Genomic DNA, 14,539 nt, shown 5'->3' on the forward strand with positions numbered 1-14,539 from the left:
TCTACCTCCCAAAAAATGTGCAACCATAAAGCCTAATCTGTGGTGGCTTACAAGGATTTCTAAATGTTTTTAATCTTTCACTTGCAGCCCCCCAGGGTTTTCCTTTTGCTGCTTCTTCCCTTTTTTTTCTTACCAAAGAAAATCCATTAAGAAAAAAAGTAATAGCTGCACAATATCTTTTCATTCTGCGCAGTAGGAGTCCAGGAAAAGGGTCACCAGCAGAGAATTTGATTCAGAGCTTGACCCCCCCCCCAAAAAAAAAATACAAATGCAAGAATTACTCCAGCCTGCATGGCCACACATTCAGCCTGGACATTCTGGAAGTTCAAGGCCAAAGCTCTGGTTGAATTTTACCACAAGTTCAGCCTCAACACACTCCACCAGTTACAGTCATCTCATTTACATCTCTCCACATCTTGGTCAGTGTAGCCACACCATCATGTTCCACGGTAGACACTCACCTGTCCCACGCCCTTCCGGTTCTACAGCATCACCAGGGTTCAATTCCTCAATGGCTGGGTCAGCATGTTCCCGGCGGGTGACCCTGCATCAGAAAGAGATGGTAGCAGGAAGAGTGGACACTCTCCTCTTTCATACAAGTACCCTCAGTGGAGTGAACCTACTGTTGATATCCACACACTAAGCCCCTTCTTGCCAATGCTCCTCTCTCTAGAAGGGGCCCTACTCACACGTAGACTGACAGGTCTCTGCATGGACTCCCTGGAGTTGCCACATGCTGCTATCACTTTATTAGCCTGAGAAATGTAAGCGGCTCTGTTTAACGAGCCATTGATTGCCTACAATTAATGGGAACCGTGCATAAGTGCTAATTAGTGAAAGCTGGAATCTCCAGGGATGTAGTCTAGGCAGAACAGACTGCCTGTATGAGTAGTGATGTAGAAAGGGCTGCAGCCAGAGTTTTGTCGGCTGGCCAGCAGGTGAGAGGCAGGGAAACAGAACGGAAGAAGACACACCCTCCCCATTTTATGAAATTTTAGTGGAGTCACTTTTCTCCAGTGTATTGTTGTGGCACAGGGGACTAAATGTCACTCTCTTCTGGATCAAGAATCTGGCCCTCCCTCCTCCCCATACTCCCAGGCAGCATGCAGGTCCTTCTAAAGACATTAGGGATGTGACCCAGACTCTGGTGTGGGGAAGCCCTTCCTGCAGTGCCCAAAGCCTAGTAAGATGGGGAGCCCACTGCCCCAGTCTCTGGCGGCCATGTGGCTCTCACCCACCGGAAGAGGCGGTTGGCGGACGAGCCACGATAGGCGATGTTGTTGAAGAAGACCTCCAACTCCTGGTCATTGTCAAAGTCAGCAGCGATGACGGTGCGGACAGGTGATGGCATGGACAGTTTGGGCGTGGCAATGTCCTGGGGGATAGGACGGGGATTAGTGGGGCAGGGATTGGGCTAGAGCAGGGCCAAGAGGAAGCTCACGTCTAAGGATGCTATTTGGTGGCAGAACAGAAGGAGCTGTGGCTGGGCTGAGCTGAGCAGCGTGATAACTCTACTGTCGGGGTGGGGGGGAATAGTCCAGATACTATAGTCTTTTGCAGGGATTGCTGCTCTTGCAATGACTAGGAAGGAAACGAAGGTGCCAGATCTACATTGCTACGGGTCTGAAATACGAGGCAAACCTTTAAAACAAGAAACATCTGGCAACCCAACTGGAGGCAGAGACATCTGCTTCTTGGTGACTGGATGTAATTGATGTATTCCCCTCTTTCTCAGACTCCTCAGTTATTGGATCCTTCCCTGCCCACCCAATATCCTTGCTCACAGCCCAGCATATCCTTGCTGTATGCCATCTTGGGTTCTTCCTCCTGCAAGAGGCACTTACCCGGAAGCGGACGCGCCCACCTGCACTCATCTGCAGATAGAGCCGGTGTGGTCCATTCCAGTTGCCATAGATTAGGTCAACTTTGCCATCACGGTTGAAGTCAGCCAATGCAACACCACGACCATGCTGGTAGGAATCATCCAAGCCTATAGATGATGGCAAAAGAGTCAGTGGAGCTATGTGTCAAAAGGCAAGCAAGCTCTCCAAACTTTATTGAGCTCCCCCTTCTGAATATATGGGGCTCAGGGAAAGAACTGGGCGCCACACATTTACATAGAGGAGACAAAGAGAGCTATATAATAGCTCAAGTTCCATCTGCCACAGGAGAGCAGGGACAGTGAGAGCAACAGGCTGTAGGGTATGGTGGGGTAACTACTCACAAAGTAGGGTCTGTTGAACCTGGCAAACCACACTCACTAATTTTTCCCTTTCCCTCCCCCAGCCACTCTTTTCTTATTCTCTTGAAGACAAGGAAGGAGTGTTTCTAAAGAGAACAGGTGTCATCAGCAGCACCACAGTGATGGATGCCACCCTGACACCTCGTTAAACTCCAATGATCAGCCAGACGCTAAATTACCACTGGCTGAGCTGCAGGCACTCATCTCTTTCTTTCTCTCTCTCTCTCTCTCTCTCTCTCTCTCACACACACACACACACACCAGCAACAGGTAAAAAGTGAAATGGAAGACTTCAGAACCCCGTTCAGATTAATGACTACTACATAGCCATTTGAGCCAGTATAGTGTAGTGGTTTGAGCATTGGACTATGACACTGCAGACCAGGCTTCGAATCCTGGCTCAGTAATGTAAACCTACTAGGTGACCTTGGCCAAGTCACACTCTGTCAACCTCAGAGGATGGCAATGGCAAACCCTCTCTGAAGTATTTATTTATTTCAAGGATTTATATCCCACATTTCTCCCAAGAGAAACTGTCAAGATAACCCCAGGATAGGTTCTCCTTAGGGTTGCCATAAGTAGTTAATGACTTGAATATACACAACAACAGCAACGAACATAGCCATTTGTCTGCTTAACATCCAAGCCCCCACCCTGACCAGATACTCACCAGTGCTGGGTGCTACATCTATGAAGGTACCATCACCCTGGTTCTGGAAAAGGAAGTTGGCTCCATTCTCATTGTCACAAAAGATGTCAGAGGCAGCTTCATTAAGAATAGGCCCAACAGCCACACCCCGGCCCCCTGAGAAAGAGGAAAGTGAAAGTTCTGGACATGCTGCTCTCATAGGAATATGGGGGTGGGAGGGAGAATAGCTGCGCTATGACATGATGAGGAGTGGAATGGAGAATAGTTGTTTCAAGCCAAAAACATGCCTACCAATTGGTTTACCATCCCATGCCTTCCCATCTCTCTTCAAATTTAGTGAGCCAGAATGATACTGAATTTTATTGTGACAGAGATGTTTACTCTTCATCAACAGTAATCAGTTTATCTCAGTTACTACAGAACTAATTATTGGCAAAGCAGTGCCATGCAGATTGGGAACAGGGCTAAGGCCATTCAGTGTTGTCTAGACTAGCCAGAATTTTGTGTGAGGCAAACCATCCCTCCAGGTCTATTCAACCCCTTGCATGCTGCATCCAACTTAACCAAAAGTAACATGATGTCACTTCTTTTATTATTTGACTTTTTTGGGGGTGGGAGAATTGGGAGAAGAGTTTAAAGGGAGATGTTCTGGGGCAAAACCACAACATTTTTTTGGGTTGGGTTTGAGCTGTTTTTGGCTGTCTGCACTGACAACCCATTAGAAATAATCTAAAAACTGGATCTGGTTTTTTTTGGGGGGTGGGGTGGGGTGGGCGCAATATAGCACCAAGGACTACTAGTGGTCTATAGGCTGCATTTTCCCTAGACCTTACATTAGTCCAAGATATTGCATCATTGCTTCAATGAACATGGGAATTCATCCATGCAAAATACCAAAAACCAGCCAAGAGTACCATGTTTTTTGTTAGCTGCCATTTTGATTTTCCCACAATGTTTTCGAGGATGTCCCACAGAGCAGATGAGATATTGCGTCTATTGTGTGTGTGTGTGTGCGCGCGCAGGCGGCTAAAGGGAGTATATTACCCAAAGAAGCTCTACCACAGTTTCTGTCACTTTGTGTGTGTGTGTGTGTAGCTTGCTGGTCCCCTGTTTTATAAGACAGCTCTCCTACCAAAACTCTAGGGGAGCAGCCATAAAAGAAGAGGCCCATGAAGAGGGCCCCCAGTGTTGGAGATAGCTCCAATAGCAATTTCATGATACAAGTATTTGGGAAAAACCTATTTCATATCCCCTCCTTTGATCAACTTTCAGAATACCAACTATCTGCTATCACACCTGTGAATTTGTTGACTCCAGCCTCTGCAGCTACATCATTCAGGGCCACAATACCACGCTCTGGATCACTGGCAGCTATATCCATCTCAATGAGGGCATGAGGGCCAACTCTCCCATTGGCATAGTTAGCTATGTAGATGGCATAGCGGCCAGAGCCCTGTAAGAAAGAAAAGAGATGGTAGCAAGTGAAAGTCCTGAGTTTCCATGGAGGTAACTTTACCCCTCAACATTCAGATACTGGCCCCATTTAAAGGAAATCTCTGTGCCAGATGACTGAGCGCAAGCAGAAAAGCTCACCAAGTCCAGTCTTGTTTTACCTTGGCTGTAGGCTTCTCATAGAAAAATTCCTGCTCTTCATGCCCCCTGCATCCCCCTCACTTCTCTGCCAACCACCACCCTGCCCCCATTGTTCTCCCATGGCACCCTGATTTAGCAATAATCATTAGAAAACAAACCACGCAAGGTAGAGGGAGAAGAAAGCGCAGGTGACAGGGGCATAAATCACCCAGACAGGTGGTGTTTATCAGCAGCACGGCACCCGCCTGGCATTGCAGCCCCTGATGGGAGTCCTGACAGCTGGGAGGGAGGGGGCAGAGACTGTCCACTGTAGAGACTGGACAGCAAGGGCTCTCCAAAACCATTTTCTCTCTTTGTACAGGCTCTTCGGTTCTCAAACAGCCACTTTCCTAAATTTCACAGTCCTGAAATTATAGTCCCAGTGGTCCCATCCCACCCTGTCCATATACTCACCGTCCTATCCACACATGCTACTGAGCGCCCAGCAAAACGGCTTGCCACACCTCGATTCACCTCATCACTCAAGATGTCCTCCCAGTGCCCATTGCGAAACTTGAACAATTTATCTGTATAGGTGGCTATACCTGGGGAAGAGAGATATGGCATCAGGCATTTTGCAGTATCTCAGTCATGTGTTAGATATAGCTGCTTTCTCCTTATAAAGACAGGAAACCAGTCTGGACTTTTGAACAACTATAACGACTTTTATAGAACACTAACTGTGTCTTGGGGCAATGAATCCTCACTAAGGCTCCAAAGAATGGAGGTGAATGGATACATAAATGGAGACATGGCATTTTGCAGATGGAACATTCTCTGAGTGTTAGTGAGGGTTTCTAGAGCACTCAGGTGCTATAGTTTAGGGCAGTGAACTAGAGTTCCCTAGAACAGAATTCTAAGTTACTCACAAACTATATATACCCTCCAACATTTCCCAGGATTTCTTATGATGGAACCATGGCAGTTAAAGTGCCATCATGTCGAGTAGTGCAGAAAGTGCTGCCTATGCATAAGTATATGTTTACATGTGGGTGCAGATGTGCATTTACTGAACCCCTGATTCAGACTACAGTCTTGTTGCTATCTCATCTGGATCCCATCCATTCTGCTGATAAGACACTCATTTTGGTTCATCAGCTTTTGGATTTCTCTCACTCTGATATCTTTTGTTGATGTTGAGGGTCTTCAAGTAATTTCAACTTATGACAACCCTAAGGCAGGGTTTACTTAGCAAGATTTATTCAGATGGGGTTTCCTTTGCCTTTCTCAGAGGCTGAGAGAGTATGACATACCCAAGGTCACCGAAGGGGTTTCCATGGCCAAGCAACAATTCAAACCCTGGTTTCCAGAGCTGTTTCCAGAGTGTTCAAACCACTACACCTCTCTCTGTGATAACCTTAGCACATGCCTAATTATCAGCAGGTACTGCAGAGCGGTTGTCAGGACTGCACTACAATGAATGCAGCAACCCAGCAAAGCTTAAGGGTTGGTAAGGGAGGCTCAAAAGAATAAACTCATTAAGGTAAACTGTGCCAGAGCAGCTTGGAGCCATGTACATCATAAAGGGAAAAAGGAAAATCAATGGCAGGCTCTGGCCTGGCCCCAACACCCATGTGAGTGGCTGATTTAGGGTACAGAAGTTTTTGGCATCTGCAAGGCAGTAATTAGGTGTATCAAGAAGATGGATAAGTGGAGCCAAGAGTAGGTTGATGATGCATGTGAGGGACCTAGCCCAACTCTGAATGCATGTGGGTGGGAGCAGTGCCCCTTTCTAACCAGATTGCCTCAGTGTCAGACAATATGTAAAGGGCCCTACAATTCCCAACCCTGGTTAAGAGCAAAGGCTTTTAGGTCTGGTCAGTGGAATTTTAAAAGTCATAGTCTTGACAAGCAAAAGTAATTTTCTTAAGTTCTGATCCCAGTTCACAAGAATCAAGACGCTGCTGTAATATCTATCATGGAACTCAGAAGGCAAGTGAAAATTATATGATGATGGCCAAACCTGATTAAGTTTTCCCAAGCATTCTTACATGTACATGTGGTACCCCACAAGCAGAAAGGCTGTTAACTTGAATTCAACTATATATACCCTCCAACATTTCACTGATGAAAATTGGGACACATGGGGTTGAGAAATTTCAGAATGTGGTCAATGTGACAAAAAGTATTAATGAGGAAGAACACACAATCTAAAAGAGGCTACAACAATTTGCTTTTGTCTGCATCTACTGGGAAGGGCAAGATTTTACACACACCCCCCGCCGAACTTAATTGATGCAAACTACTTTTGCATTTTGGATTCAGCTATCACCAATGGAAGTAAGCAGAGAACAAAGAGGGAAAGTGGAATAGGAGAGAAAAACTGGGATATTTAAAAGCTGATGAAAAAGTGGAATGATTGAAGATTAATCAGGACTGTCCCTGTTAAATTAGCACAATTAGAAGGTATGTTCCTATATAACCCCAAGGAAGGGGGCTAAACTTTGGAACAAGGCTGGAAGCATATACCTTGGGGTTACTGATGCATACTTTGCTATTGTAACAGCACATGGGGTCTTCTGGTGTCAACCTAAGAATTAGAGCATCACCCTTTGAAAGGGAAAAGGTTGTAGAAATGGGTGGGAAGACAGATGGGGCAGAGGTTCATGACCTTCCCCTGTGTTTGTCTTAGCCTATGTGCCTCAAAGAATGCCTCCTTGCTCAGAGAGGCACTTCTTCCAGAGATCCCTATACTGCAGTCCCTGCTGGCAACCAGAGATGTGGCAAAGCACTGAGTCAGCAACCAACCTCCTCCCTCCCCACATCCCGCTGCTGCCAGAGAATCGACAAAACCACTCAACTGGGAAATTAACTCCAGCCTTGATACATCCCACCCTGGTGGCCAGTGAAGGTCAGGGAACTGGAATCAGTGGCTCCCGGCTAGTAAGTGAAGATGCCCCAAAGCAAACTATGTGCATCCAGAGAGCTTGCACTGCTGGCATATCAAAAGAGAAAAGAGAGCTAGTGAGGCAGATACCCAGGTCCTCCCTGTGCCACTCCATCTATCTCTATAGATCACAATCATGGCTTTTGTAATTTGTTCTTGGTGCCATAAATAAATGCGGGAAACTGCCTGGAGTTAAACCAATGGTTGTGACAGGGTAGTTTTCAAAGGGACAGCCATGTTAGTCTATCCTAGCGAAACCAAAGCAACATTCTTTGGTTGGCATCAGTGAATAAATGTGAGCTGATGATTTGCCACCAGGGGGTTTAAAGCAGAGCTGGCACACCACAGGCCCTCCCAAGACTAACTACATATCCCAGCCTACCCAGTGGTGAGGGATTACTGGCATAGGAGTTCATTAATATCTGGAGGGATGCTAGTTCACTATCCCTTATTTAATGGGTGTTGCAACATGGATGTGGAGTATAGGTGATAGGGATTGGCCATGATAGATAGCTATAGCAAGGTAATCTTTGGGAAATAGGAAAACTTGATGGGTTGAATATGAAAGATGGATATATTTTAGAGAAGGGGTGATGAGGAGGAGGAAATTCCTAGACTGGCATGGGAAACATCTGATGCCTTAAACTGGTTCCCAGTGGAATGTCAGGAATGGGTGGCTGTGACACGCACCAGAAAAGGCATTGTTGGTATTGAGGAAGTAGATCTCCTCCCGTCCATCTCCATCAATGTCACAGGCTGTGACACCAATTGCATTGCCTTGGCGATCCCGCAGTGCGTAATATGGGGAGCTATGTTCATTCACTGCAAGATTCACCAGCCGCCCCCGTGCTTTGTCATACTTCAGCACCAGATTGGGACCATTGTACCTGAAGGAACAAAAAAGATACAGAAAGGTGAGATGGAAAGTGGCCTGGGGCATCAGTCCTTTACCATTAGGTCTTTCCCCCCAAAGTGGGACTTTCAGTTCCTACTTGTGCAGGTTCTGGATGAGATTGCAAAAAAACAACAACAACAAAAAACAAAAAACACACACACCCCACAGAAACAATTCCTGGAGAAGAGCATCACAAGGGCAGTGCCTGAAACCAAATAGTGATGACCTTAAGAATTCATACACGTATGACAAATGGATTCTGCTTTTTCACCCTAAAAACTGAGGGCACCATACAAGGGGGTTAATCCATTTTATCCTCACAAGAGAAAGAGAAACAACCCAAAGTCTTCCAGTGACCTTTATAACTAGTGAAAACTCAAATCTTCCTTTACCATATTCTGCTAAAAGTATATACGTAATCCAGCTGGGAAACAATATTTTTCGTGAGCCGCCTTGTGTCCCACTCCAGGAGAAAGACAGCATATAAATAAACTGAAATTAAATAAATAAAATGTTATCATAGATGTTTCTAGCCAGGCAGAGATAGAATGAGAAAAGGCATGCCAAAATAAAATAATGTATGACTGATTTCAGTAATGAAGCGTGGTTCCCATATCAGGGTAACTACATCATGAAATCCAGCACTAGTTGTAGAGAAACAGATTAATCATACCTGGAACTTGGAGAAGTTCCCTTTTTGGACTATACTGGGCATTCTGGGAGTTATAGTTTTATAGTTTTAAAAGGTTAATTTTAACAAGTTCTTATCATGACTCTCTCAGACACCTTATGTATCAATCCAAAAGGCAGAGGCTCTGATTTTGAGGTTTCTGATTATGGAAGATGGGAGGTGTAATGTCTTTTGACCAAACCAAAGGTCACACCTATGGGCTAAACAAAACAGTTACACCAAGTTCTCACAGTAAACTACCCCAATGATGTATGGAACAACTGAGTTGAATCTGGGCTTTTTCATCACCTCAGGGCTTTAATTCAGAGGGAAAAAAAAGGGGGATTTATCCCGGTTTTGAGCAGAAAATCCAACTATTTGCACAAGTGTGTAGTGATGTTGGTGTGGGGCTGAGAGTTCAGAAATATGTACATTTGCATGCATGGGGGAGGAGGATAAAATGGAGTGGCCACAGCTATGTGGCTGTGCGTACTGTGATTTATCGGGTTGGGGTGAGTTCAAAAGGGACACCTGTGTGGAAAGTTCTCCAGAACTCGCCTTGGTGTGTGGTGATCATGTAGACAAGTCTGTGGTCATTGAAGATCAAGGTAACCCAAAGGCAAGCTGGATTTTTCTGTCAGTGTAGCTGTGTCAAATGCTGCAGGCTCTGAAGAAAAATCTTCACATCAATCAGCAAGCCAAAGGTAATTTGGTACATTTTGACTAGCAGTAATTTAGGCTTTCATTTTGTTTCATTGTGCAACTTGTACTAAATCTTCTTTCACTATCCATCTTATGCTCAGTAAACTTGATTCATTGGGTGAGATACATTGCTTAGTTAAGGGATAAGGATCTGAAGGTGGGTTGGGAGGGAAGAGCATTCCACTTCTACAGAAGCAGACTTCCTTTTCTAATTTCCCTCCTTCATTTTGATGAACTTTGAGATCAAGAGAGGCACTCTTGGGACTCCCCAGGTAATAAAGGCTAGCTTGTAAGAATCTGAGTGAAGCTTGTTTGTAGCACTGAACATCTGTTATCATAGATCTGATGTCTACAAAATTCAGGTTGAAATATCTTGGTGCTGGTTTTAGGGATCAGAAGAGATCACTTGCACTGAGAGAGGTATATGGTTGGCTTGTACCTGTGGCAGCTAGAAGCATTGGCAGGAACCTCTAGTACAGAGATGGCAAAAGCCTATATCAATGTTGATTCATTTGTGACCCTGTAGATTTTGTTGGACTGCAATTCCAATCTGCCATACCAAGTACAATCAATGGTGAATTCTGATGGTAGTTGTGGTCCAACAATATTTGGCGAACTACAAGTTGCCATTCCATAGTCTAGAATCTTGGGGGAATGTGGTACTGCTTTTATACCACACTGTTGTTTGGGCTACCATTGTTGCATGGCTTCAGGTCATTTTTGAGTTACAGTGAACTTATCATGGGCAAGATTTCCTTGGCAAGATTTGTTCAAGGGGATTTGTCATTGTTTTTCTCCAAATCTGAGAGACTGACTTGCCCAAGGTCACCCAGTGAGTTTCAACAGACGAGCAGAGATCTGAACCCTGATCTCTTGGACTGCTACCACTACACCGTGCTGTTTTCTCAATGCTTTTACATAACATCTTCCCATTTTACAAAAGGTCAAACTGCATCTTTCCACTGATGCACTGTGGAACTAACAGAAAGCTGATTGTTTGAGCCAAGGCAAGAACTGGATTCTTCTTGACATCCACCCATGCTAACATTACACAATGCAAAGTTGCAGAAATGCCCGAGTGGTTTCATCTGGCAGCTAATGATGTGTGACTCTAATGTGGTTAGCATGGAGTTCGCTAAGGCTGAAAATGCACAGTTTAGAGAGAAAATTAATATAGCAGAGGAGAAAGAAAGGAGGGAGAGGAGTCTCAGCAGCTAAGAATAATTATACAGCTTGGCTAAATCTTGAAGACAATATTATGAAGTCCTGGAGAATATAGCAGGAACCAACATGTGTTCCTGCACCTAAGGGGAGTTAGGAAGGAAGCCCAAAAAGAAGCTAAGCTATGAAAAGGATTTGTGAAACCAATCTGTTAAAAGAATGATAGCATCACTCAAGGCCCAAACCTATGAAGTATCAGAGGTGCTGACACATTTTTCTGGTGTTCTGGGTACTGATATTTTGCAGTTCTGTGACTTGAAATGGGAAAGACTGGCATCAGAAAATATACAATGCACCTTTGAAAGTATGGATTTTGTTCAATTTTGAACAATTTATATACCTTCTCCATCCTCAGATAAAAAGTAGATTCAGACAATATTGTTGTGTAAAAGTCAGACCCAGAGCTGGGAAATGGTACTTTTTTTCAATTAAAACTCCCAGAGTAGCTATACTAGCTGTGGGATTCTAAAAACTATATCCAAAACGCAAAATTTTTCTGTTCTGCAACTATTACATGGTAGCTTCTCATGACATACTCATACCAGAGCTTGTGAAATTTACATACATACATACATATTAACACTCCCAGCATAGACATGTGGGAGTTGTGTTAAGCGAAAATAACAGTTTCCAGCTCCATCAGAACTTGGGGAGCTCAGTCTGCAGATAGTTGGTCTGGCTTGAATAGTCCCCATGTGGTCTCTAAGGATCAGAAAAACTGTAGCTCTCAGGACTGAGAGAGTTCTTTTGCCAGCTCAGCCCCCCCCCCTTTTTTTTTTTTTTGCCCAGCTCAGTTTCCCAGTTTCGGAACTAGAGGCTGTACCTAAAGCTTTAACAGCCCCATAGCAGTGAAGTAGTGTAGACACAGGGATTCTTCCACTTCATTTGTAATTGCCAGGCAAGTTGGAACAGAGGACTGGGAGGAGACGGGACTGCTGCTGGGTTGCTGCATACAGTCTCACACTACTCTGGAGTTCTTACAACAACAGCTGTGCTCTCCAGCTCTGAAGCTGGTGACCCTGAGCCCTAAGAGTGCTGCTTATTCAGTGTTAAGTGTCTGAATTTTAAGACCTCTCTTCACAGAACACCTATAAGCAAAGGGATTAAAAAAAGTTCTGTTCTCCCTCTGGCCCTAATTATGGAAGCTTTCAGGTGCCACTCTCATATTAAAGCTAATAGCACTGTATCCCAACTTAGGACTCTCTGCCTGAGCTGGCTCAGCAAGAGTCATGTCCTGGCCGCTGGTAAACAAGTTATACAAGCATCAGTCCTGCAGTTATGAAATGTTCTGCCTCTGTTTGTAGTTATGGCCTGGCACGGAAGGGAGGCAAAAAAGTGCTTGGCCTCCCCACTGCCATAGCCTTCCTCCCTCCTTGGAGGGGTTGCAACCAGTCTCCCATGAAAAGTTCTACATTTTCTTTTCCATCTCTGACCCATCTATTCCTTATTGTCAAGCCAAGAGGATCCAAAGCCTGACTCTTTTGGGAGGTATACTGGTGTTTATTGATATGATATCCATTGAGGAAGCTGCAAGTGTGTTATGTGTATTGCAGCAAAATCACTCCCTTTCCATCCAGCAAGACCTTTCCAGGCTTTGTCTGTAGGAGGCCATGGGTACAATCCTATTTGACACTGACCAAATGTAAATTTCCCCCTGTGTACTTATGTGGACAGAGGACAAAATCTGTTCTTTTTTCCTGGTTGTACAATGGCAGCCAGGTGGCATTTGGGTGTACCCTTCATCCTCCAGCTGTTATTGCATAGCCAAGGAAAATGTTTTGCACCAGAATATACTTGAATAATATTGAAAAGGTGATTATACTGGCAGAAGACCTACTTACACCAGCATAAGTCACCAAGAGGATTCTGGGCCTTGAAGTCTAAATATTAAGGAAATCTCTGTTGCAAAATTGATGGGAATGTAGGGAGCAACAGTTAAAGTGGATCTGAAACTAAATGTGGGGTTGGAGTGTGGCAAAGGCAGACAAATGTTATTTTGAGTCTGCCTTAGCAGAAGCAGTATATCTAAGAAGAGAGACCCAATTGCTCTATTTTGCACTGCTCAAGCCATAGCCAAAGGACTGGTGTGTTATTAATGTTTCTCCTGTAATAAGAACACTGATAAATTGATGACAGTCTAGGACAGAGTGATGGAGATGCAGGGGCTGGAATGCAAGTCCATTAAGAAAGGTCAGTGTAATAATGGGACAAAAAAGGATGGATGGATGCAGGTGAAACACAAACACAGGTGAATGAACAAGTTTGCTGAGTGTTGGTACAGAAACATCCCTTCGCTGGACAACATTAAACAGTCATCTCAGGTGGGGGGAGAGGTTGCCAGGGATGTCTGGGTCCTTACTGCTGGTTAGAAAAGAGCTACATCATAGTTTATCCTTCTCAAATCTGACAACTGCTACGTATCTGTGTACTGCAGTACTCATCATCCTCAGACAGCTGTTCATTTTGATGATGCTACTTTAAAATCTTCCAGTTCATATAATCTATGATAAGTAGCAACTATTAGCATCAGAAGAAATGTTTTCGTGAGGCCTAAAATCTAGCCTTCAGATGCTGTCAGGAATGATAGAAATTACAACATCTAGCAAAATGAATTGTAAGTTTTGATGGGAGTTGGAATCCAGAAACATCTGGAGAGCTACAGATTGCCCACTCCTGTTTTCATAGAATCATAAAGTAGGAAGAGACCGCAAGGGCCATCCAATCCAACCTCCTGCCCTGCAGGAAATCCAAATCAAATCATCCCCGACAGATGGCCATCCAGCCTCTGCTTAAAGGCCTCCAAAGAAGGAGACTCCACTACACTCCGAGGGAGTTTGTTCCACTGCATTTTAGTGCTAAACAGCAATAGTTGCAGCAGATCCTCATAGCTCTGCATGAGGGATGATGCCTGGCTTTCTGTCTCATTTCATTAATGCACTGTGGTTTGTAACTCCTTCCAGAAGGCCCTGCATATACTTTTCCACAAGGATCTTTAATAGTCTAAAAAGTCTCCCCTACTTGGTGTCCTCCAGCTGTTTAGACTACAAATGCCATCACTCTGGCTGTGCTAGCAGGGGCTGATGAGAGCTAGAATCCAACATTATCTGGAGGACACCAGCACAAGAATGGCTGGTCCAGAAAATATGCAAAGTATCACATCACATTACAATGACCAGGGAATAGTTTGCCAATGTCTTTCACTTTAGATAGACTGCTGAGTTTTTGCCTTGCAGATTATGCAGATCCTTTGGTACAACCAAGGTTATGGCTATGTGGGGCCCCCATAATGTTACCTCTGTGTGTCTGCCTGTGTTATCTTGACATAGCTCTCAAGGATACTATTATGTGCACAAATTCCTGGATGGCAATTTCCTTTTCCTGCATGGGCACATCCTATGTTGTGCACCATGTACGTCCCACATGATGGCAAAAATGTGCTGCTTCTACCTGATTGGAGATGGGTTGGATGGTTGACTGTTGAGGCAGCTGCCGAGCTTTGACTCCACTCCCCCCCCCCCCAATTTACTGTTGGAAGAACTGGCAGATTGGGCAAATGTTAAGTACACAGCTGAATGCCTTGCTCACTCCTGTGCACTCTTTCCAAGCCAAAAACATTGCCAATAATGAGATCATGGGGCCCT

At 44.6% G+C, this 14,539-nt stretch overlaps 1 protein-coding gene across 3 annotated transcripts in view; it reads right to left on the reverse strand.

Annotated features, from left to right (window-relative positions):
- Positions 1 to 14,539, reverse strand: part of CRTAC1 (cartilage acidic protein 1) — a 52,773-nt gene that overhangs the window by 24,921 nt on the left and 13,313 nt on the right. For all 3 annotated transcript variants that reach the window (XM_042459478.1, XM_042459480.1, XM_042459479.1), the window contains exons 3-9: positions 8,101 to 8,297; positions 4,938 to 5,068; positions 4,188 to 4,344; positions 2,913 to 3,047; positions 1,845 to 1,990; positions 1,239 to 1,375; positions 462 to 544 (exon numbers count right to left, since the gene is read on the reverse strand). In XM_042459478.1, coding sequence (XP_042315412.1) covers positions 462 to 544; positions 1,239 to 1,375; positions 1,845 to 1,990; positions 2,913 to 3,047; positions 4,188 to 4,344; positions 4,938 to 5,068; positions 8,101 to 8,297 — 986 coding nt within the window. The remainder of the gene's footprint in view (positions 1 to 461; positions 545 to 1,238; positions 1,376 to 1,844; positions 1,991 to 2,912; positions 3,048 to 4,187; positions 4,345 to 4,937; positions 5,069 to 8,100; positions 8,298 to 14,539) is intronic.

This window comes from Sceloporus undulatus, chromosome 3 (genome assembly GCF_019175285.1).
Source record: "Sceloporus undulatus isolate JIND9_A2432 ecotype Alabama chromosome 3, SceUnd_v1.1, whole genome shotgun sequence".
Lineage (NCBI taxonomy): Eukaryota > Metazoa > Chordata > Lepidosauria > Squamata > Phrynosomatidae > Sceloporus > Sceloporus undulatus.